The 26,475-nt window shown below is 37.1% G+C and overlaps 1 protein-coding gene across 13 annotated transcripts in view; it reads right to left on the bottom strand.

The window, feature by feature from the left end:
• Positions 1–26,475, bottom strand: part of NCOA1 (nuclear receptor coactivator 1) — a 208,772-nt gene that overhangs the window by 66,843 nt on the left and 115,454 nt on the right. For all 13 annotated transcript variants that reach the window (XM_070450884.1, XM_070450916.1, XM_070450905.1 and 10 more), the window contains 5 exons: positions 20,112–20,278; positions 13,887–13,984; positions 6,025–6,202; positions 3,949–4,128; positions 2,572–2,667 (listed from right to left, as the gene is read on the bottom strand). In XM_070450884.1, coding sequence (XP_070306985.1) covers positions 2,572–2,667; positions 3,949–4,128; positions 6,025–6,202; positions 13,887–13,984; positions 20,112–20,278 — 719 coding nt within the window. The remainder of the gene's footprint in view (positions 1–2,571; positions 2,668–3,948; positions 4,129–6,024; positions 6,203–13,886; positions 13,985–20,111; positions 20,279–26,475) is intronic.

Here is a 26,475-nt window from a genome sequence, read left to right on the forward strand (position 1 = left end):
TCAGTATTAGGCCACATGAGAGCAAGGAAGCCTGTAACTGTGGAACTGGAGGGTAAAAAGTAATTAAATTATCAATAACAGTAACAAATGATTAATAATGTGATGAGTATTAGAATACTTCTGCTTGCTAGAGCAAAGTTTAACTAACCAACCAACCAAACCACGGTTCAACATTTCCAGGGAGAAAACTTATTTTTTTTAAGGGACAAGAACCACTTCATGTAGAGTTGGAAGTACTGCTAAAATTTAAGGAATTAAATATCTAAAACTTTTTAGAACTAGTTTATGATTTTTTATCTAAATTAATCCCATGATATAATGCTGACTTTATATTTTAATAATACTTCATATTATTTTGGCATCTTTATATTTTCTTTATACTTTATATTTTCTCTGGTATTTTTTGTGTGGTAACTGTGTACAGTACGGTAATGCCCTTTTAATAGTGCATTGGTGGAAGAAAACACAATATAAAGAAAGAATCCTATTTTAGGGCCTAAAGATATCTGTTCTCAGTAATTAGTTGCCTGGTTTTAGAAAAGTTACCATTCCCTCATGGGTAAAATGGACAGGCTGGATTCTATAATCTCCGAGGTTTCCTCTAGATTTATAATTACTTCATGATTCAGAGCTTTTAAATTTTTACAGATTTATTCTAAAATCAGGCATATTAGGATTTTAATGCTGGGTTCTTGGTCAGAAACAAAACTACCAGTTATATCATTGTTCCTAATGGAAAAATACAGTCTTCTTTAAAAAACAATCTAATTTAGGATTCAGTTTATAGAAATACAATTGAAGAAAAGCTGAACTATATTGTTCCTAAATTATCCTCATAATTTTTAGGACTCCCTTGTCTTCCACATTTATTCTGTGGACTAACCATCACCCCTTTCCAATAGGTTATTCTGCTAACTCTCAAGCCCTCTTTGGTTTTACTGACACAAAAGACCAGCTATATTTTTTAACAGACCCTATTTTTCCTTCACGCAATAATATTTTTGGTTTTTCAGTAAGGGTTTGTTAAATTTTTCCAGTGTTGTTCACTGGTAGAAAGTAACACATGCATGCTAGACTCAAAAAGGGAAAGGAAAGGTATGCAAATTGATCATTACTACACTTAGATGGTGTATATCTGAGCTCCCAGACTCTCTCTTTGCTGTATTCTATTGTCTGTGCCAATGTATCCTAACCTACTACTCTTTAGTGAGAGCAGTTGGGAGTTTATCTTTAAAATCCAAGAATAAAGCATACAACATAGGAGTATTAGATTTCTGGGGCTAAAACATTAATATTGTAAGAGGATCTTATAAACAATGGTAAAGTAAAAAAGTAAACACTCACAAAGAATAAAATTTAGTAGAAATGATTTTTAAAATCTTGGTCTGCTATAAAAACCTATCTGTAGTATCTGTCTCTATTTTAAAACTAGAGTGGTGAGTGATACATATACAATTCTCATTGATGAAAACCTAAGTGAAGATAGGATTAAACAATATAGGGGGAATTCCCTGATGGTCTGGTGGTTAAGACTCCATGCAGGGAGGGGGGTGGGGGGGTGGGGGGCGGGTGGGAGGGGTGGGGTGGTGTGTGTGTGCAGGCTTGATCACAGGTGGGGGAACTAAGATCCTGAGCATGCCACGAGGCACAGCCAAAAAAATTTTTTTAATTAAAAATTAAAAAAAATATTAAACAACATATGAGAAATTCTTTATATTAAACAACAGTAACTATTTGTTTTTGCTGAAAATCAAATCTGAAGTAGGCCTTTTAAAAAGAAGGGCTTATTTTCAGGCACTCACTCACTGTGTGGCTGCCTCCTGTCCTCCTTTCAGTTCTAACAGATGTCTCTGTTAGAACTTTCTGCAGCTCTGTTTCCTCAATCAGGAGCACTCATTCTGCACCATGACCCTTCCTCAGTGCACCCTTCCCACACTCTTACTGGCACAGCTGGCATAATCTCATTCTTTGGGGCTTAATTGTGTGGTATCAGTTTGACAAGCTTTCTGTTAACCAGCTGATTTTTAAAACAGGACCTCACTGTTAGCTTCTCTTATACCACTTACACCTTCCCATCAAAAAAGTACTAATCTGTAATCGTATCATTGCTTTTTGCTCAACCATGTATACCCAGAGCAATCATACATATGACAGGCACTTTTAGGCATTCGATTAGTATGTGCTGAATCCAGTTAAAGGAAAAGAATAAAGGAAAAAAGAAAGTTAGATACATTTATGCACAATATCAAAACCACCCTTTTGTATCTACTTGTAAGCAAATATATTAATATTGACACTGCCAATTTCTTTTCATGAATTTGAAGAAATAATTTATAATCAACAAATAGAGATATGTGAATAATTATAAAATAATTTCTTCTCTAGCACCCTCCCATAACAATGATGACAGTATCTAAAATGCACAATATCAAGACCACATCTGAAATGTTTTCTGTAGAGGGCTAGTGAACAGCAGCTGAACAGCAAGAGAAGAGAGGGACACAATTAGTTTAAGGGGATAAGTCACATTCATTAATGCTGAAAGAACATTCTGAACTTTGCAGCTAGTACCTGTAGTATCTTGCTTGGTCATAAAGGATTCTACACCCGTAATAGCTGGAGGCCGAGGTAACCGCCGTGCAATACAAATCAAACATGACTGGAAATCTGCCCAAAACAAGAAGGGGAAATTGAAGGAAAAGAGGACAGAAGGTGGTTCACATCTATTACCTGCCATTAACAGTTTTTATAAAAACAATACATGTTGTAAGATCTGACACAATGTTGGAGTGACTCTGATCTAACAGTATAACATTAGAATTAAAATTACTTGCAACCAAACACTAGCAGCTCCAGAAAGAGGTCTAGTTGGAATCAATTATCCCTTCCCACTGAATGCTCCTACGTAAACTAGAGGAGACCGAAGCATCTCAAGTACTTGGGGGATAACAATCTGAAGTAGTTTGGGCTAGATTCAAGCAACACAGTGGTTTTTAAAATACAGGTTCATAATTTCCTATACTCATTAATGGCTACAAAGATTATTCCTATAACCACTGAGCAGATCGTAAACTATCATATGAAAAAAACCAACATTTAACTGTTTCTGAAGAAGCATTATTTTGCCCTTGACAGAAGACTTTTATGTTCCAAGGACCTATAATTTTTTTGCATGTCCCATTTCCATTCTCGTGAGAGGCTACACACAGTATCATACAGCTAAACATGAATTTGAATCATATAAGACAGGCCTGCATGTATATTCTATAAGAAGTCCCCAGCTGACTGTTGTACCCTTTCCCTGGTAGGACCCACTACAGACAAGCCTTTTTGCATCTGACTGACTTCTCCACAGCTTCCTTCCCTGTTCTTTACTCCACCAATTTGTGGTATTCTTAACTTAGTTCAGTTTAAGCATGCATGGAAAATTCATCCACTGAAAGGTATTTAACTAATACCATGTTCATAGCCTGTTCCCATTAGAGCTTCAGCTGTGTTTTCATCTGTTCCTAAGCTTTCTCCTTATAAATTACCTTGTATGGCCTCAAAAGTGCTAGCTCTATCCTCCAGTGTTCCATACATGCTAAGCTTGAAACTTTCTAAAAATCAGAGCTGTTCAACAGCCTGCTGCATCTGGTACATTTCCAACTGGCAGCAGTGAGTTACAGCTCTTATTGCTAGGCAGCAAGTTGGTTTGAATGTGACATTTTAGTGGGAATGTCAGCTACAACTGAGAATTTGGGGGTATTTTAAAGGGGGGTAGTTCTAGGTGTTAACAATTTTTTTCTTAAGTATTAAGAAATATATAGCAAATTGAAGAGCCACTAAGATATATAATATCATAACCAAAAATATTATCTGAAGAAGGCAGTTTATAATCAATTTCCTCTCTGTTTCTAAAACCACGGGAAAAGCGATCGAACACCTTAAAACCACCCTCTGTTTTACCTTCTCCATCCTCCTGAATCGATTTCGGCTGTGACACAGTGAAACACTGCATCACTTCATACCGCTGGCAAGCTTCCTGGTTCTCGGGGCCAGGCTCATCTGGACGGTGAATTAGCATCCTGCAGTTAAAGGTATGGCTGTTTCGGCGTGTTGCCTCTTGAGGCCAAGGAACTCCATTCACTGTGAAAGAAAAATTGATTATATGCCTGTGAAGGAGATGAAAAGGTACAAACTCTGAAGATACAAATGACACACCTTTACTCATCTGCTTAATTAAGATACTCAGATTAAAAGACAGACCCCTTCAGATCTAACACTATCCTAAGGCAAAAAGAGACTTAACTTTCCTTTGCAAATCTAATCCTTTTACCAATTAGAGAAATGTAAAATTTGCAAGAAACTGTATAGGATTTCCTCCCTCAAAGATAAGGCCTTACAAATACCCTAATTCGTTAACAGATAAAGAAAATTAAAAATTAATAGCTTCTTGCTTTTTTGCTCAGAATTTTATAGCAGTTAGTTAATAAGCTTTTCCACTTGCTTCCTGCTATACCCTGGCATTGGAAAAAAAAAGGATTGACAATCATAGATCTGTTACTAAGCAAGAATTTTAACCTGGAAGGCAAGGCTGCTTAAGGGATGGCTTGAGAGTATGTTGTATGTTCCTCCTTCTGGTTGGAGGAATCAAAGTTTTTCAAATGAGCCTGTCACTCAAAAAAAAAAAAAAATTTAGACAAGAGACCAACCTTGGTTTTTTAAATCATTTTTTCTTGCTCTTTATTTTATTTGCAAAATCTGCATGCTACAATGCCTTAAATATAGCAGATAATCATTTTACTTCATTAAAATGATTGCTAAAACAGAAATGTTACTGGATTCAGTGTAAGAAAACTGAATTCCATTGTAGAGCAGATATCTATACATGTCAAGTGAGAATCCCTGTGTAGCGAGTCATTACTTCCCAGTTACAATATTATATTCAAGCCATGGTGACAGACAGGGTTTTTCAGGCTGTTCTCTCACCATTCCCAACAGTTTTCTTGCCATAGCCTCGCTGTTGAATCTCTTTCCTTTTTATGATCTCATCACTCTACAACAGTTAGAGGAAATCACGGAAACAAACCTATACTGGAGTAAGAAGTCTTGGTTCTTCTAACTAGTTGTGAGGTTTGGGTTAATAACTTAATCTTTGCCTCATCTTTAAAATAAAGGAATCCACTATATTATGTCTCAAGTCACTCACACTCCACATTAAGACCCCTTGAAAATTCAAGTGTCTAACTAGTGATTTTAATAGTAACAATCATTTCAGGCTGCCAGTAAACACATATTATCTTTTCAAAGAAGAAATAACACTTCCATTTCATCAAGTGAACAACATAGAAAACAAAGAGCTATGGATAACACTTGATTTTCATGTTTGATTTACTTATACAGGATTTCTAGCCAAGACTCTCCCCCCAACTTCTGGAGTGCCTACAGGTTAAGGAGCAGGTACATGACTTAGTGAATAGAACACAGGCTGGAAGTCAGCTCTATCTATCCTCTCGCTAGCCTCCTCTGGCAGTGAACTCCCCGTCCAACCATTGGATGGAACTCCAACCATGCTTGGAACTCCTGAGTTGAAACCACTTACATCAAAAAATGTTCGTTTTAATAAGCATGTAATATGAACAGCATTCCTTCCACCCTCCTTCCTTTTTTCTTTTCTCTGAGCAAGGTGGTAGGATAAATTATACACATTTGTCTCTTCCTTAGACATAATTAAAATTCAAAACAAAAGGAATTCCAAGTGGAAGCTTCTTGTGGCAAGACGACTAACTGTTCTGCTTCCTAACTCTGTCACAGAATTATGGCAAAACCTAGAGGAAGAGGATAAAAGGAATGTTCTCTATCAGCTATTTGATGATGTTCCTCCTTCATATTTAATCTCAGGCTGAAATTAAATTTTAAAATATTTTAAATATGTATGACATAGAATAATACCATATATTATAAACATAATAATAATTATACTTTATTGAGGGGAAGTGACAGAGAGCTCATATTCTTTTAAAAAAAACACACTCCTTTTACCTAGTGATTTTGGTAGCAGATTCTTCACAAATTCTGCATGATCACCCACATGCAGTATGCTGTAGACACTGGTATTCATTAATTCCTCCTGATTGTAACCCAAGTAGCTGGTCACATTTTCTGACACAAATACAATCCTCCCTTCACAGTTCACAACAAAGAAAAATCCATCCAAAGCCTGTAAAGAAAAAAAAAAAAGGATGAAGAGGTTATGAGGTTAGAAGAGAGAAGAAAAATACACAAATGTTTCTCTATTGAAAAAGAGATTGGAAAAAAAGAAAAAGAGATTGGAAATATGTGTCATGTTAAAAAAAAAAAGGGTACTGAATAGAAGATTTAATATTGCACGTTCTCTGTGGAGGGAACAGGATTTAAAAACAGACTGTACACTTATGTTTCATGTAGGCATGAATGAATATGCCAAACTTCTTCCTTAGAAAGAAATTTTATGGCAGTAATGTGAAGTAAGTGACTGACCCATTCAGTCATAAACATCTCTAAACTGTGGGTTAAGACCTGGTGTCTACCCTCAAGGAACCTGTGGTACAGTGGAGAGACATAAGCCTAATAAAATGCCAGTGAGAAACGCAGTATGAAAGACAAACACAGACTATTCTGTGAGTATAAAGAAGGATGCTTATTTGGGGTCAAGGTGGGAGGCAGAAAAAGGCTCCTTACAGGCCCTGATCTGAGTTATAAAAGGCACAGTGGAGGAGGGGAAGAGGAATGAGGGAAGAACATCCTAAGCAGAGGAGAGAGCATGGCACATAATGGAACAGAAAAGCAGTCTGGAGCTGCTGGAGCACATGGCACAAGACAGGCAGTGAGTCTGGAGAGGTGGACAGGAGCCAAGTCACACAGGGCTTCTATGCACGGAGATGGAGCCCAGGAGCTCCGAAAGATGTATATGCCCCAAGGGGAACATAATATCCGCAGAGGTGTGGCAAAAAAGTCAGAATCTCTATTTATAGTAAAATCTAAAACATAAGGAGGAAATTAAGCTTTATTAACATATCGACACCCTGGTGCCTCACTCAGTCCATATCAGAATCTGAGAGAGGATCCAGAATGGAAAAGATGACAGTGGTACCTTATTTATAATCCTTCTGTTTACTGCAACATGTTGCAGTTTACTTGTTATAGAATGTACAAAAGCAATAAAAACAAGTACTTTAAAAAGCAGGACATACACAGAATTTTGTAACAAGACGTAACCACCCTTGGTATTACACATGATTTGCTGGTTACTTGTGGCAAAACACTTAACAAAGCTGTCTAACAATGTTGATGAGCTACTCATTTTTCTTTTTTTAAAAAAGGTAAGTGTCCCAAGTTTGCTGACCTTCTCTATGATGATGCATGGTAATGATAATACCCTACCCAGCAGGTATTTTCCAAATAATAGACACACTTAATTTTGTTCCTTCAGGGTAAAGATGAAATTTTAACAATGAAAATAAACTGCTTTCAAAAAGACACGTTAGAGAGACAGTGAAAATGGATGTTTTGAAATATTACCACAGTTATCATTTTGTTGCTGCAAATGATGTAGATCACTTATAAAAATTATCTTCTCAATTTAAACATTTAGAAACCAAACAGTTTCACTGCTCAAAGTCTTCCAGGTTTGGTGGGCTTTAAAAACCCATTTTTAAAAAAAGGAAAATGCAACACCTTCTGATTAATTTGGAGAATCACTATTTGAGATTTAAAAAAAAAATGGAATTTAGAGAATTCCTTGCTGGTCTAGTGGTTAGGACTCAGCACTTTCACTGCTGGGGCCTGGGTTCAAGCCTCGATGAAGATGCCTGAAGATGCCTCAAGCTGCACCGTGTGGCCAAAAAAAAAAGATGAAATTTGAAGAAAAACTTACACAATTGGTAGGTAGGATTTCAAAATGAGTAACGTGACTCAGAAACTCGTCCAATGATACATTTTTCCATTTGTATCTACCTCACTTTTATGAGGTGTCTTGAATTTTCACGTGATTATTTAAGCCAAATATTCAAATAAACTGAACTTGAAACTACATCTTAAAATCACTGCATTCCAAAGCATTCAATCAAGATTTTAAAAAATAATGAAGTACAGCATAGTTCTCATGAAAAATACTGCTAATATCTTCTTTAACAAGAACAAAAAGAAATAAAACTATTTTTACGCCACCTGACTATTGTGACTATTTTTCACTTAGTTCATAATGTGAAGAGGAAAGGGATGTGATTAATAATCTAAAAACCTCAACACTAGACAAACCTTTCACCAATCTATTTTGGATTTAGATGAACACAAGAAGGCACTCTCATATACAATTGTTTTCTTAAAGTCAGAGTAGCTACAGATTAGATCTATAAATTAAGATGAGAGTAGATCTTAACAGGTGATCAATATATGTATTTTTTCTAAAAGTTAATGTGAAAATAGGGATAACTGAAATATGAACATATCATTTTCTTAGAAGATCTAAAAGATTTTTTAAAATGTTCATAGCTATTAACTGAATCAGTGTAAATACAATTTAACTTTTTTTTTTTTCTTTTTGGTCTCTTAGAAGAGTTTAATAAAAAACAGTTTGGGCTTCCCAGGACACACAGTGATAAAGAACCTGCCTGCCAATGCGGGAAGTGCAAAAGATGCAGGTTTGATACCTGGGTCAAAGGGATCAAAGAAAGATCCTCTGGAGGAGGAAATGCCAACCCACTCCAGAATTCTTGCCTGAAAAATTCCATGAAGACAGGAGCTTGGCAGCCTATGGTACAAGGGGTCACAAAGAATCGGACACGACTGAGCACACACGCATGCACAAGTACAACAAAGTATCTCAGAGCAAGAAATAGGATTGATATACAAAGCAGGCAAGTAAAAAAAACGTGGCTATTTCATGGTGAATCACTTCCAAGGGGCATACTACCCAGCTTCCAAATCACTACCTTTTTATTTTTCTATCTAGCTTCCAGGGTGTCCTTCTAGGACACTGCCTCCCTAGCGACCCTGTCTAACTTCAAAGTCACTCAGCTTCTCCCTTGCTTTTTTCACTCTCCATATCTGTCTCTAGGTCTGGAAGTTATTACCCTTTGTCTGCAGCAGGGCTGGGAGAGACTGAGACCCACTCCTGGGGTCATCTCTGCCCACTCTGAAGACTGGCCAGTTGTGGGCACAGGGGTGGTGTGCAGACAAACCTCAAGCACTAGCAAGGTCCAGAGAGATTCACCTGGACTACACAGTGCAATTATTTTTAAGACATGTGTGAAACCCAAAGGACTTAAAAGCTCTCCTTCCTTGCAATAGATCTGTAGTCCCTGCAGGCTCCTACTTTCACATTTTCTGGGACTTCTCCAGGCTCGCCCATTGACTGCACCTGACCTCACTGCCAAGCTGGGAAGTTATTCTAGTAGCTGGCCGCTGGAATATGCAGTTGGTCAGCCTTGCAGAGAATACAGAACTTTCACCAGGTCCCTGCTTGGCCTTGGTTACATGGACTCATCATCTCCTCTAAGAAGTCTGGGGCATCATGTTTCTTTTGAGCTTCCCCAGAAAAGACTGGCTTGGAAAACTGGTCGACAAAGGCTACCCCATGGCTGCAGAGATGTTCTGCTGACCTCCTCCTGAGATGCAGACAGCCTATCCTGGGCTGGATATGTGTATTTTTTGTTTTGTTTTGTTTTCTGAATTAAAATAAAATATGTAGTTGAAATTTTAAAAAATATGACAATTAAGTAGATAGGATAAGATCTGCCAAAATCCTATTCCCAAGAGATTGGTAACATTTCAAAGAATCCTTTGAAACTATTCCTATGAATATATAAACATTTTTAATTTCTAAAAGTGTATCTAATTAATATAACCTGCTAATACTTGTTCTTATTCTACAAGTTGCCCTCATGTGTTGTGCATATAATTAATTTTCAAGTGTGCTGCTGGGAAGGAATCTTCCTATTTCTCCAAGTTCTCACAGCTGGGCTCACTGAGCTACACACAGGAGATGACAACAAATGCCACTCCATTCAGTATAGCATCATCAGTTGGAAGAGTTTTTCTCTCTTCCCAGGATATCAGCCTTCGAAGAGGACCACCCTGAGTCTCAACACAGGGCTCGCACTGGCCAGGGCTTCTCACAGGGCCCTCGCTTTAAGTGATTACACAAGCTTCCCTGAGTATCACTAAGTGTCAGTCACTGGACAAAGTTCTGGGCGTAAAACACACATTCTCAACAATTTTATAGTCTCTGAGGGAAAAAGACAAGTACACATAGTCACAGTGTAGTACAATAGAGGCGTTCACAAAGGTTACACACAGATCCCAAATGGGCAAAGGAATGGCTGTTGTGGGTAAAGTTTCCTGGGAGGAGGCTCAATGACACCAGAGCCGAGGCCTGAAGGACACAGAGCAATAACTCAGGGGAATGAGGGGTGGAAAGAACATTCCAACAGAGGAAACAGCTCAGAGGTTAAAAAAAATCACCTTGTACACACTTGTCATATTTGTTATACTTAACAATAAAAAGTTTTTTTTTTTAAAGCTTCAAAGTAAGGTACCATTACCCACCCCCCCCCCCAAAAGCCATGGGGATTATTTTGAAAGTAGTGTTTTTAAGCAGGAGAGTGACATGATCTGCTTTAACGAAGATCTTTCTGGCGGTGGGTGTGGCATGTGGACTGGAAGTAGGCAGAGGAACTGCAATGCTACTGTGATACTCCAGGTCAAACGCCAGCCTGGATCAAGGCAATGGCAGTGGAAGTGACAGAAGAGAAATCTCCAGATGCAGAACAAACAGCATCTGGGGACCTCTAGCAGCCACGGAAACAAGCACAAGGGGTGATCCTTCATTAGTGACTTCAGGGTTCTAGACAAAGGGGACTCAAGCGAGGGAAAAACCAAGTTTTTAATTTTTTGAATTTTTTTTAAAAATAGGAGATAAGGGGATCGATCAATTATAAATTTAGCTTTAGGAATGTTATATTTTGAAATAACTGAGGAACTTTCTGATGGAGATACTGAAAAGGCAATAGGATACAATGAAAGGGAAGCTGTGAAGAGAGATCTGGGCTAAAAATATACCTGTGTGACTTACAGGTACATATCGTATCATTTGCTTTTTGCTTATTTGTTTTTAACTATAATTACCTTTTCCCCTTTCAGAGAATATCTGATTTCCTTTGAGGAGTTACTTCTTCCCCATTTAATAAAGTCTCATGGGATTCTTAACCAGGCCACTGGGAAACTTTCTCCCTAAATGTGAACCTTGAGAACAATTACAATCAGAATGTACATGGCTGGAACACATTCATTCTGGCAGCAAAGCACTGTCCAGAGGGGTCTTTCAAAGAGACTATTTGTATAGTTTCTGTTTTGTAGCCTCCTTAAGATGCCTTGATGATTTAGTTGCTAGCTTGTGTCCAAATCTTTTGTGAACCCATCAGACTGTAGTTCACCAGGCTCCTCTGACCATGGGATTTTTCCAGGCAAGAATACTGGAGTGGGATGCCATTTCCTTCCCCAGGGGAATCTTCCCAACCCAGAGATTGAACCTGGGTCTCTTGCATGGCATGTGGAGTCTTTACCAACTGAGCTACCAAGGAAGACCAAGATGCCTTGGTCTCACCTTATTTCTAAGCATGGTTCTATGTAGCTAAATAGCATCCCAATGAATTCATATTTGGTTAAGTGAAAGTGAAAGTTGCTTAGTTGTGCTGGACTCTTTGCAACCCCATGGACTATACAGTCCTTGGAATTCTCCAGGCCAGAATACTGGAGTGGGTAGCCTTTCCCTTCTCAAGGGGATATTCCCAACCCAGGGATTGAACCCAGGTCTCCCACATTGCAGGCAGATTCTTTACAAGCTGAACTATGAGGATAGCCCACATTTGCTTAACTTAGTCAGAATTGATGTCTGCTGTTTCAAATCAGAAAGCCCTCATTGGTATTTTTAACAGACACACACATATGAAAACATCATATAGACAAAGATATAGATGTCGATAAATGGTCCAGGAAATGTGCACAGAATAAAAAACAAAAAGAAAAGAGCCAAAAGAACCTGGGGGAAGCTAACATTGAAGAGGCATATAAAGAAAGAGAGTCAAAGCTATGGTTTTTCCAGTAGTCATGTATGGATGTGAGAGTTGAACCATAAAGAAAACTGAGCTTTTGAACAATGGTGTTGGAGAAGACTCTTGAGAGTCCCTTGGACTACAAAGAGATCAAACCAGTCAATCCTAAAGGAACTCAGTCCTAAGTATTCGTTGGAAGGACTGATGCTGAAGTTCCAATACTTTGACTACCTGATGTGACAAACTGATTCATAAGAAAAGACCCTGATGCTGGGAAAGACTGAAGGCAGGAGAAGAAGGGGACAACAGAGGACGAGATGGTTGGATGGCATCACTGACTCAATGGACGTGAGTTTGAGCAAGCTCTGGCAGTTGGTAATGGACAGGAAAGCAGGGCGTGCTGCAGCCCATGGGGTCTCAAATAGTCGGATACGACTGAGTGACTGAACTGAACTACAAGAAAGAGAAACCTGAGAAAGTAAGGCTAACGAGCAGCCAGAGAGAAGAAGAGATAGTTTTATAAAAGAGGATTATGAAGAAGTTTGACAAAAGAGGGAATGCTGAGAATATGCTCAAATTAGTATTGTTGGTAGAGCGAATTCTATTTAATACAAAAACAGAGGATTAGTTTGGGTAATAGGAAAAAATGTATAAAGGAGTTAGAAAATCAAGAGACCTATACAAATCTGAGTGTTAGCAAGACTTCACCAGAAAGAAGGACCTTGAGGTGGGACAGAAAAGAAGAATTTATTTTATATATATATATAAATATATGTATGATTTAAATACACACATTTATAGCTATGTACATGTGTGTATATAATAAATATATATATATATATATAAAATAAAATTAGGCCGAGAGATAGAAAAGGTTAATTTGTGGGGAATAAGTGTATATATACACACATATGTATGTTTTTAAACATTCATGCATGGTAGGGAGCACTTAAGGTGATGAACCTGCTTGGAAACAAAACATCTGTGTTGAGAATAGAGGGGATAAAGATTAGAAAGGAAAAAACAGGTGAAAATTACACAGTAACTACAAAGTAATTCAAGATTAAAAGTTCTTCATTTTTAAAAGTGTGACAGAGAGTTGTTAAAATAGTAAGTTCCTTTACAATGGTCACATAAATAGTTAAAAATTCTTAGTCAGAAAACACCTACTGTAACAAAGTGAGGCATCCCTTACTCAGAAGTAAAATCCTACAGCAGAACTGGACTTCCCTGGTGGCTCTGGCGGTAAAGAATCTGGGAGACCTGGGTTCGATTCCTGCAATCTGCAATTGCAATCTGGGAGACCTGGGTTCGAGTCCTGGGTTGGGAAGATCCCCTGGAAGTGGGCATGGCAACCCACTCCAGTATTCTTGCCTGGAGAATCCCCATGGACAGAGAAGCCTGGCGGGCAACAGTCCATGGAGTTGCAAAGAGTCGGACACAACTGAGCAACTAAGCACACAGCACAGTAGAATTAGCACTAGCTAGCTAAATAATTCCAAAAGTTTTATTTTCCCAACTAGACCTAACTACCGTAAAGAAACAGCAAAGCCAGACAGTTTTCTTTAGTGTTCTATGTAACCATTAGAATGTCTTTATGAAAATTTCTCATGTCCGTTCCTCGCATTTGATTCTGAAATAATAACAACTGTCAAAATAGTTTCTGAGATAAAATAATCATTAAAAGTTATTTACAATTTTACTTTGTTTTATAATTTATTAACTGGATGTAAAATGTAAGGAAATAAAGAAAAAAATCAGATTGGCTAGAACAAGGATTTGATCCCTTTCTGAGTCAATGAGAATACCCACCTCTAAAAGAAGAGGCCCCAGGGATTCCTTTTCTATCACTCCTTGACTGCTCGATGAGATGTCTGACTTCTGTACTTCATCATCAGTTGTTGATTTCTCTGTAACAAAGAAACAAAAAGTCACACATCTGAAAGGAGCTCATTTCCACAATGTCAAGTTTATGAAGACAAAAATTCATCTAGTTTCAGATTCAAATAACATTTACTCATCATCTAGGCACTTTCACATTTAACTGTAATTATACTCATTTTGTAGATGATAAAATGGAGGTTCAGAAAGGTGAAATAATCTTACAACTAATAAGTGGCAGCAGGAAGATTTGAATTTTCTGACCTATCAAGTACAGTGTTCCAACAAATGGAAAAAAATGGTATAAATATATAACTTTTTTTAAAAGTCTACACCAAAAGTTCTTTTAAAAATGGGCAAATTGTAAATGACTAATTATTCCTATATTTTTCTTTTTCCTTTTCTGAGCTAATCAATTGCCATTGAAGAGAGAGTGAAGATATGACTCCTGTGAGCCAGCGTGAACTTTCACCTTCATGTCATGATGATCTGACTGATAAAACAACAGCTGCTAAATAATTTGCAATTCTTTTGTGGGGAGATGTTGAAAAGTCCAACCATTGTCTTAAAGTAGCAACAATACTTATATAAAGGTTTCCAATCTGTCAGACTGGTTAACTGACCAAAAAACTAAATATGGTATTACTGAATACAGAGATTCATATTTTTCACTTTAAAATATGAAATATTTCAAATACTACAAAATATACATAAAGTGACATAGCTACATGCACACAGCCATCATTCATTTTTCACAGATGTAAATGTTATTTGCTTCAGGTCTTTGTTTTTTAAATAAATGCTACAAACAGAACTATAGCTCTACCACCTTTCCACCTCTGTCCCTTTCCAGAAGTAACCTGTTCTGAAGGTAGTACAACCATTTCTAAGCATGTTTTCATACTTCAACTATATATGTATGATCTTACAAATGCAGTACTGTTTTGTGTCTTATGTTTACATAAAGACATAGACTTTTTTCAACTTATTTTTCCACTCAATATTATGTTTGAGATTTAACTATACTGATACTTATAAATTTGATATATTCATTTGAACTGCTGCATGAATAACCCACAGTTGACTTCCTTGTCCCCTACTGTCAGGCCTTTTGACTACTATGAACAGTGCTGTAATAAACTATTTTCCGTATTTTCTCTTTGGCATATTTGTGACAGCTTCTTTAGGGTAAATACTAGAAGTGAAATTGCTGGATCGCAGGTCCTGTATATCTTCAACATTACCTAAGTTTGACAAATTACTCTCCAAAGAGGCTGTACTACCAGAAAAATACAAGTGTTATCGTTTTTCTTTATGTTGATACTTCATATCAACACAGTTTTTAATTTTTGGGAACCTAATGGGCGTAAAACATTATCTCATTTAGTATTTATAATACGGCTTTATTATGCTATGATTCATCCAACACACTATTCAGGCATTTAAAACATACGATTCAATGGTTTTTAGTATATTCACAGAGTTGTGCAACCACCATTACAATAAATTTTAGAACACTTCACCTCCAAAAGAAATCCCACAACCTTCAGCAGTTACTCCCCATTTCCCAACATTCCCAAGCCCAAGACAACCACCAATCTACTTTCTATTTCTACAGATTTGCCTAGTTTGGACATTTTATATAAATGGAATCATATAATATGTAGTCCTTTGTGACTGGCTTCTTTTGCTTAGTACGTTTTCAAGATTCATCGATGTTGAAACATTTGTCAGTACTTCACTCTTTTTACTGCTAAATAATATTCCAATGTATAGGTATTCCTTATTTTATTTACCCATTGATCAGCTGATAGATATACAATTTGCTTCCACTTACTGGCTATTTATGAATAATGCTGTTATGAACATTTTTGTGTAAGTTTTCAATTCTCTGTTATATACCTACAAGTGGACTTTCTAGGCTATATGATTACTCTATCTTTTTAATATTTTGAGAAACTACTAGACTGTTTTCCAAAGTGGATGCACAATTTTACACTCTCACCATCACTGTTTGAGGGTTCCAACTTCTCTCATCCTTACCAACGCTTGCTGCTATATGTCTTTTTGATTGTAGCCACCCTAGCAATGTAAAGTGGTATTTGTATTGTGGTTTTGATTTGTATTTTTCTGATGGCTATTAATATAGAATATGTTTTTTCCTGTGCTTACTGGTCATTTGTATGTTTTCTTTAGAGAAATTTCAATCCAGAGCCTTTGCCCATTTATTAATTGGGCTTCCCTGGTGGCTCAGAGGGTAAAGCGTCTGCCTGCAATGCGAGAGACCCGGGTTGGATCCCTCGGTTGGGAAGATTCCCTGGAGAAGGAAATGGCAACCCACTCCAGTATTCTTGCCTGGAGAATCCCATGAACGGAGGAGCCTGGTAGGCTACAGTCCAAGGGGCTGCAAAGAGACGGACACGACTGAGCAACTTCACTTAATTGGGTTATTTATTTTGAAATTATTATAGCATGGGAGTTTCTCATCTAGTTCTAAGATACACTTCCTTCATCATATCGTGTATTTGTAACCTTAAGACAGGTTGTTGTTGTTGTTTGTTTTTTAAAAAGAAACAGTTCCAAAAGAACATAAACTTTCAAGGCCAAGTACATTAAGTAACTATGCATGAAAAGTAAAACATAAAATTTTAGGCAAAACTTAAGGCAGGAGTGGCTAGAAGTGGCTATATTGACTAGCCTCAGGCATGAGAACAGAAGTGACACACAGTTTCTAAGTCTTGTCCTTAAAGAGAAAGAAGCATACCTTCCGGTTTTCTTTCCCCTTCTTGTCGTCTGGGACATGCACAGGTGAGCCATGCTTGACATGGGTAAGGGCAATACCCTAGGAGTCGCACAGCCCAAGAGATGGAAGGAATCTGAACCTCTGACACACACCTAGACTATCCTGTTAAAGCCACTGTACATTGGGTCTCTTGAAATAATAGCCTTGCCTGTATCCTAATACATTCTTTATTTTTCAATAACATGATTATTTGCTATATCCTGACTGTGTCCATGTTAGACAATCTATTAACATGCTATCATAAAAAGCAAAAACTTAATTTACTTACATCAAACATCTAGACACACACTTCCCCTCTTTCCATCCTCCTAGTATAGTTACAATAATTTTTAGAGCAGTCAGTATTTAATATATGTTACTATGGCTACATACAGTCCACAAATGAGTCAAGGTATGTACTATAATTTACAATTCTCACGTTTTATGTTCTAGTTTTTCTGTGAAGTCTGACTCATCTCTGAACTCTCCACCAGACTGAAAAGTTCCTCTCAATTTGCTCAGTCATCATATATTTCTATGAGCCCCATTTTTTTTCCCCAAGGAAACATTCCTCCTGGAGTCCTCTATTTGCCTCCTCCAGTCGGGACTGGCTGCTACTTTAGTCTGCTGCTCAACCGTAACCCCTGGTTTCCTTTTACCTCTCTTCTGTTACGATTCCATGGTTTCCCTGGGTTAAGATCCAATGCTTTTCTTTCTCGGTTTACTACCTTGGTCTTGATAGATATTTCGTCTTAATTTTTATTTTTTGGCTGCACCATGCAGCATGTGGTATCTTAGTTTCCTGACCAGGGATTGAGCCCACACTCTCTGCACTGGAAGCAGAGCCTTAACCACTGAACTGCCAGGAAGCCCTTGACAGATATTTCTGAAAAAAGTACATAGGAGATAATATTTTTGAGGCTTTAAATGTCTGAAAATTGTCTTTATTTTATACCCATACTTCATTTGGATAAACGCATAATTCTAGGTCCAGGAATCTAATTTCCAGTGTTGTTATTTCGAAGTCTGGATCCTTCTGAGAGTAATCCAGTATATGCCTGTTTTTTTTTCCTTTCTCTTGTTTTTTCTCTCTGGTGTCTAGAAATTGTGCATTGGTGTGAGGTCTTCTTCTTTCCTTTTTAGTCATTGTGCTGCACATGACATGTATGCTTTCCATCTGGAAACCCATATCCTCTAATTCTGAGAATTTTTTTGTTTTTGTTATTACTTCTTATAATTTCTTCCCCTCTAGTTGGCCTGTTTTTTTTCTTCCCCTGGGACTAATAATATGTTCTACCTCTTACCTTTCTCTTGCTTTCCTTTGCTTGCCTTTTTATCTTACTTTCTAAGGGATTTCTTCAAATTGTCTTTCAACACTTTATCCTTTTATTCAACAAATACTCACTGAAAGCCCAGTGAGTACCCAGGAACTATGTAACCAGGAACTGCGTTAGGTATTAAGGACACAGTGGTGAACAAACAAAAACCTCTGCTCTCATGAAGCTCCAGTGAGGGTAGGCAGACAATAAACAAACAAAATGTATAATATGTTAGATGTAACAAATACTGTGGGGAAAATAAATCAAGGAAGATGTAAAAAGGTGTTTGTGTGTGTATACACACATGTGTATGTGTGTTAGATAGGTTAATGAGGGACAAGTTCACGTAGAAAAAATATTTGAACCATGACATAAAAGGGATACAGGAGTAAGCTTTATGAACATCTAGGGAAGAGCATTCCAAACAGAACAGCAAGTACAAAGACCTGAAGCAAACATGTGCCTGGAATGGCTGCAGGCGACACAATGAGGAGCAAGTAGTAGAACACAAGGTAATAGGGTAAAGTTTTTTTCAGCAATCCTGATTTTAAGTTCCAAAAGTTATTTGTTTTGAATGTTTCATTTTATAGCATTTTATAGATGATATATCCTCCCTTTTGTCGGTGAAAGACTGTTGGATGGCTTTACATTTTTCTTTCGCTCCCTGTATCATCTCTGCTTCCTCTGAGTTCCTTTCTTTCCCTTTTGTTTGCTTGATTTATTCTCTTTTATATTACAGACTTTCCTCAAATACCTGGATTTTTATTCATGTTAAAGAGTAAGGCACTAAAATCCTGACTGGCAGCTGTGTGAAGGGTATGGACAAAGCAAGGAGCTGATTTTTTCATTTGGGGACCTATACCAGTGTCAGTGTCTGTGTGTCCTTCCCTTTGGACTACTCCATTTCCCATCTTCAGCTGAGGGAGGATGAGCAGCCTGTCAGGGTGTCCAGATCCAGCAGGGAAGGGGCCATACAGCCTCTGGGTGGCTCTCCCCTCTGAAGACCTAGAATACCACTGTCTCTTGTCTGCTGAATCAGTGGTCACTAAACTACCCAGCTCCTAAAATCGTAAAATCCTATCACTTTAACCATTTTAAAACAGACTATTTGTTCAGTCGTTTCACATTGCTGCTGCTAGGGTGAAGTTCTTCAGGGTCTATTCCTTCTGTTTGTTGTTTGTGTTCTTACTCACTGTAGATGATTTCTTGTGTTATATAAGTTTATAGCACACAATCTCCCTCGGGAGCACTTTTTCCTCTGGGAATCTGATGGGGTACAGTATGGTGATGTTCCTTCAAAGCACTTTGCCTTTGTTTCTGGTGAGCAACCCAGGGGTTGTGTGGTATGGGGTCCCCAGTAAATACGAATAGTATAAACATGAGCCATAAAAATAAGTCAGGGTTTTCTCAGAGATTCCCTGGTGGCTCAGACAGTAAAGAGTCTGCCTGCAGTGTGGGAGACCTGGGTTCGATCCCTGGGTTGGGAAGATCCTGGAGAAGGAAATGGCAACCAACTGCAGTATTCTTGCCTGGAAAATCCCATGGATGGAGAGCCTGGCAGTCTGCAATCCCTGGGGTTGCAAAGGGTTGGACACGACTGAGCGACTTCACTTCACTTCTTCTTCACTTTCTCAAAGAAGGCTGTTCCCCCCAGCCACAGCCCAGGCAGAGATAAGCTTAAATTCAGGTGGAGGGACTCTCCTACCTCTGAGCTGCTGTCTTTCAACGCTATGCAGAGCCTCGGGTCCGACACCACAACATGTATCTCCTGACTTAATCTCATATGATTGCTATTGTTGAGTCGCTAAGTTTTATCTGACTCTACTGGATTTCAAAAGTTTCAAGGCAACCAGTTCTCAAGGTAACAAGCCACTTTGTGGTAAAAGAAGGGTCTCAGATTCACATTCTAAAATAAACAGCATCTACCCAAAACTGCTTCTTTAATAAAATTACAAAATTAATTCCATTTCTTAATAATAAAAAGTAAAATCACCTATTGTAAATGTCTTAATAACAAAGACCACAGCCAGAGGGTTTTTCTGTTTATTTTCCTACCTTGTTCCATTCTCTTCATTAGTTGTATCTGATCGACTGTCTTCTTCAATATCTTGCATTTGTCTGGTTTTACACTTAAGCTGTCAATGTCACTGATGTTGGCAGACAATAACTCAGCTAGCTCTTCCAAATATTTATTTTCTTGCTCCCTGCGCCTCTTTTCAGTGCTGTTACACAAAGAAAATCCAGTTACTGTACATTTCTACCACCATATTTCCTTCTCTGATGAAGTATTTGATATTTACATATTTACAGCGATTCCTATTTTCATCTAGAATATAAAGGCAGATTTAGAAAAAAATCTAAATTTGTATTTGAAAAACATACTACAAAATACCAAGCAGCAGAAAACAATTCTGGCTAAAATACATAAAGAGAATGACTACTATCACAGATGTATTCCTCAATGATATATATACACTGAATCTTTCAGATAACCAGTAAATACTAGATAGTAAAAGAAGCAGACAGTATATATACTAGTTGCATTTGAAATTATCAGGCATCCTAAATAATAATTCCCTAAAAATAGAAAATCTGAATTTTTAAATAAGTTTGTTGTAAATTAAGCAGGCTGACTATCCAGATTTCAAAGAAATTATAATTGGAAATCTGATAAAATCTTGATTCCTATAATAATCAGACCATTACTTGGTCCCTATCAAAAGGAAAAAAAAATTTTCTTCCAAAAAGTAAAATAAAAAGAATAGTAAATCATTAATTAGAGACAGAGGTACAAAGAACAATGTCTCCCATATACTGCTTTGTTGTAAAGAAATAGAAAAAAAAAATCTGCTTATAAGCTCTCATTATATAGTAAATAAAATCAAACTCAATTTATCTTAAAGGAAAATAATGAGAATAAAGATAACAGTGCAAACAATTAGCATTTTACATACACTCAAATGTAGTAACTGAATGTTGTTCATTTTTGTTTTCTCGTTCTTATCCCTTGTTTATTTAACCAAATCATCAGGCACTTAATTTTATTAAAACATACAAAGACAATAAAGCACTACTTTAAGTGAATTTTTCTATTATCAAACTAATATAGAAAGAAAATTTGCTCACAAGTAGCTCTCAGTTTTATAAGTATCAATCAAAATCATTTGACTCCATATAAAAATGGTATTAAAAAAAGAGTGAAAGAGGGAAAAACCAGTTGCTAAACAATTCTTAACTGGCAACAATTAAACTATCACTTACTTTTCATAATTAAAAAAAACTATAAAAGCAATAGCATTTATATAACAGCATGGTTAAGTTGAAAAGAACCAAGTTAACAAAGGTCAAATGTATTTAATTGACATAAGACAAAATACTACAAAATGGTACACATCCCAAAATAAAACCAAATTTTAAAACTATAACAATCACACATTCTATCTTTAACTTTTAAATCTTTCATTAAGGAATTAATCTCATTTTACTCATTAAGACTTTATCTTACAATGTTCACAGGCAAGTATGTACAGTGAGATATTTTGACAAATTTCACAAGGTATTGAAAATGAGGCATGAAGAAAATGAATAACATAACACACACACACACACACACACACACACACACACAAACACACAGGGTTTTAGAGAATCCAACTCTGTAAACTGTTTGGAGGACATTTGATTTTACCTTAGAGAAATTAATTGACACTAGGTTTACTTAGTAGACTCAGTCTAAAGTATGAGTTGCTTAAATCTCTTGGTCTAAATACTAACTGGAATAAATTGGATTCATTTCGTGGAACTCCTAAATCTGTTTTTAACATTAAGTTTTATGTAAAACTGAAGTTCTGGAAATCACTGTTGAGTAAAGGAAAAATAAAAGTAATAGAATTGGGGGAGGATCAGACAGAGAGTCGATAAAGGAAGCAAGAAGCTAAAAGTAATGAAATTGTAAGGTGTCTATAAGATGACCTAAGAAAGAGACTAGGAAAATCACCATGAAATCAAATAACTGATAAGCAAGAAGAGAAGATGAGAAAGATTTTTTTCAAATTAAAGTTAAAAACTGAAGGAATGGTGGAGATGACAAAAAGAAATTCTGCCTTAACAGAAAAGACAGCTTCATTACTTTGGGCCATCTACATTTCTCCTCTCACTAACCCACTTTACTTCCACTGATACTATGTACATGACAGTTAATGCTACTACAAGTTAACTTCTCAAGTATCATATCTTTTTTTTTTTAAACCTCATTAGCTTTTTCAACAAATGCTCCCACACTTTTATCATGTGCCAGATAACCAGGTACTATGTCCTGACAACCCAGGAGTAAATCAGATGTAGCCTCCAATAAGTGGGAGAACAAAAAAGCTACTATGTGACAAATTTACAATACTACAGAAGCACACAGAGATGGCACCTAGATCTAGAGAATGAGATGTCTAAACCTAATGGTAGGGAGAGATAGTTTCCTAAAAGGAAAAAACAGCTTTTTCAAAGGTAAAAGTGAGAGCAAAAATAAGTAGCTCAAGATAGTTGAACTATAGATGATTAGAAACAAAAGGGCAGGAGATGAGGTCCAGTCAGATAACAAGGGCTCTTGTATACACCATAATAAAGAGCACAGGAAACTGCTTACAAAGAAGTTCAAACTTCCTCTGTCATTTACTAGCTAAGTAACCCTGGATAGGTTACTTAACAGCAATTTAACTTCTCTAAGCTTCCATTTCTTTATCTGTAAAATAGGGATAATGACATTAATTACCTCCTAGGGGTTTGTAAGGATTAATAAAGATGATATTATACATAGAAATGTTTTGCAGAGTTACTGCCACATACCATTAGCTCAACAAATATTATCTATTATCATCACTTTGATTACGATTACTTATTTTCAGGGCAAAGGAGAGCCCAGAAGGGTTTAAGAAAGAGAATGGCCTTTGCCTCCGGACTTCTCTGGGGCCAGCAGCCACCCAAGCAGGGGCCCGGGGCCACGGGCTCAGCCGACTACCATGGGCTCTGTGTCAAACCAGCAGTTCGCAGGTGGCTGCGCCAAGGCGCCGGAGGAGGCGCCGGAGGACGCAGCCCGCGCGGCGGAGGAGCCGCAGCTGCTGCACGGTGCCAGCATCTGTAAGTGGTTCAACATACACTAACAACGAGAAAACAGAAAGAGAAATTAAGGAAACGATACCATTCACCATTGCAACAAAAAGAATTAAATACTTAGGAGTTTATCTACCTAAAGAAACAAAAGACCTATACATAGAAAACTATAAAACACTGATGAAAGAAATCAAAGAGGACACAAACAGATGGAGAAATATACCGTGTTCATGGACTGGAAGAATCAATATTGTCAAAATGGCTATACTACCGAAAGCAATCTATAGATTCAATGCAATCCCTATCAAACTACCAATGGTATTTTTCACAGAACTAGAACAAATAATTTCACAATTTGTATGGAAATACAGAAAACCTCGAATAGCCAAAGTAACCTTGAGAAAGAAGAATGGAACTGGAGGAATCAACCTGCCTGACTTCAGACTATACTACAAAGCCACAGTCATCAAGACAGTATGGTACTGGCACAAAGACAGAAATATAGATCAATGGAACAGAATAGAAAGCCCAGAGATAAATCCACGAACCTATGGTCACCTTATCTTCGACAAAGGAGGCAAGGATATACAATGGAAAAAAGACAACCTCTTTAACAAGTGGTGCTGGGAAAACTGGTCAACCAACCTGTAAAAGAATGAAACTAGAACACTTTCTAACACCATACACAAAAATAAACTCAAAATGGATTAAAGATCTAAATGCAAGACCAGAAACTATAAAACTCCTAGAGGAGAACATAGGCAAAACACTCTCCGACATAAATCACAGCAGGATCCTCTATGACCCACATCCCAGAATTTTAGAAACAAAAGCAAAAATAAACAAATGGGACCTAATGAAACTTAAAAGCTTTTGCACAACAAAGGAAACTATAAGCAAGGTGAAAAGACAGCCCTCAGATTGGGAGAAAATAATAGCAAATGAAGCAACAGACAAAGGATTAATCTCAAAAATATACAAGCAACTCCTGCAGCTCAATTCCAGAAAAATAAATGACCCAATCAAAAAATGGGCCAAAGAACTAAACAGACATTTCTCCAAGGAAGACATACGGATGGCAAAAAAACACATGAAAAGATGCTCAACATCACTCATTATCAGAGAAATGCAAATCAAAACCACAATGAGGTACCATTACACGCCAGTCAGGATGGCTGCTATCCAAAAGTCTACAAGCAATAAATGCTGGAGAGGGTGTGGAGAAAAGGAAACCCTCTTACACTGTTGGTGGGAATGCAAATTAGTACAGCCACTATGGAAAACAGTGTGGAGATTCCTTAAAAAGCTGGAAATAGATCTGCCATATGACCCAGCAATACCACTTCTAGGCATACACACCGAGGAAACCAGATCCGAAAGAGACACGTGCACCCCAATGTTCATCACAGCACTGTTTATAATAGCCAGGACATGGAAGCAACCTAGATGCCCATCAGCAGACGAATGGATGAAGAAGCTGTGGTACATATACACCATGGAATATTACTCAGCCATTAAAAAGAATTCATTTGAATCAGTTCTAATGAGATGGGTGAAACTGGAGCCCATTATACAGAGCGAAGTAAGCCAGAAAGATAAAGACCATTACAGTATACTAACACATATATATGGAATTTAGAAAGATGGTAACGATAACCCTATATGCAAAACAGAAAAAGAGACTCAGATGTATAGAACAGACTTGTGGACTCTGTGGGAGAAGGCGAGGGTGGGATGTTTCAAGAGAACAGCATCGAAACATGTATATCTAGGGTGAAACAGATCACCAGCCCAGGTTGGATGCATGAGACAAGTGCTCGGGCCTGGTGCACTGGAAAGAACCAGAGGGACGGGGTGGAGAGGGAGGTGGGAGGGGGGACCGGGATGGGGAATACATGTAAATCCATGGCTAATTCATTTCAATGTATGACAAAAACCACTGCAATGTTGTAAAGTAATTAGCCTCCAACTAATAAAAATAAATGGAAAAAAAAAAAAAAAAGAAAGAGAATGAACAGCATGACTAGATTTGTAAGCTCCTTGAAGACAGGAAACATATTTCACACTTATATCCTTCAAACATCAAGCACATGGTGCTGGCTGAATAGTAGATATTTAGTAAAGCACTTGTTAAATTGTTAATGTTAAATAAGCACTGCCCACAGCTACCCACTATTTAAAGACTGGCATTTTAGTTCTTATTTCTCCTATAAGAGTTAAGAAATGGGAGAGGTAACAGGAAGGATATTTGAGATGTCTCACTCCACTAAACAATTCCTGAGAAACTGCCCTAGCTAGAACTCCTGTACACAGGGCTGGCAATCCCCTGAGGTCTAACATATGCTCTTTATGATTAATTAGTTTGCAATCTGTTTGGAGTGACAGTATACAATAACAAAATCAAAAGAAATATTATAAGGTGGTAATCATGTACAAACTCATCAATTTCAAACTCCAAAATTTTAGTAAAATAAATTTTTTTAAAAATTACTTAATTAAAATTGAAGCCCATACTTATAAACCTGACAAAGACTATGTTTTCTAATATTTTTAAAGCAAATGTGCAAGGATAATAATTTTTAAGACAATTGAGAAATATATGCATATATATACACAAATTTTGATATTCATCATGATGTGATTACAAACACACACACACACACACAAATCAAAGATGATCTGCAGATAAAAGCCATTAAAACAAATAAGAAAGTTTAGAACAATGGATGAATATGTGATCAAAACTCCCAAATCATTAGCATTCCTATACACAAATAACTGCCAATTAGAAAATGCAATACACAAAATGATATTCCTAAAAGCAATAAAAATCGTATGGTACCCTGGAATATATCTAACTAAGATGGGCTAGACATTCAAAGGGGGAAATTATACATTATTATTTAAGAACAATGAAGAACTGAATAAAGGAGAAACCTTTACATTCATAAATAACAACACTCTAGAATTTACAAAATAAAGCTGTCAGTTCTCTCCAATTTAATTTATAAAAAAGCAAATGGAATACTAATTAAAACTTAGCAAGGAAAAAAAATCAAGGGAAACAACAAACTGACTCTAAAATCTGTACAGGAGAGTAAAGGACCAAGAACAGGAACAACAATTTTGAAAAATAACAAGGAAGAGTGACTTGCCCCATCAGAGAGCATGGCAACTATCATATGAAGGCTCAGATCAGATCCCTATCTATGCAGGAACTTGGTTTCTGATGAAGGTAAGAGCACAAAAGCAGGGAATGGATATGGTTATAGCCACTGACATTCCATATAGGGAAAAAAATTTAGGTTGTTACATT

The sequence above is a fragment of the Odocoileus virginianus genome, chromosome 2 (genome assembly GCF_023699985.2).
Source record: "Odocoileus virginianus isolate 20LAN1187 ecotype Illinois chromosome 2, Ovbor_1.2, whole genome shotgun sequence".
Classification (NCBI taxonomy): domain Eukaryota; kingdom Metazoa; phylum Chordata; class Mammalia; order Artiodactyla; family Cervidae; genus Odocoileus; species Odocoileus virginianus.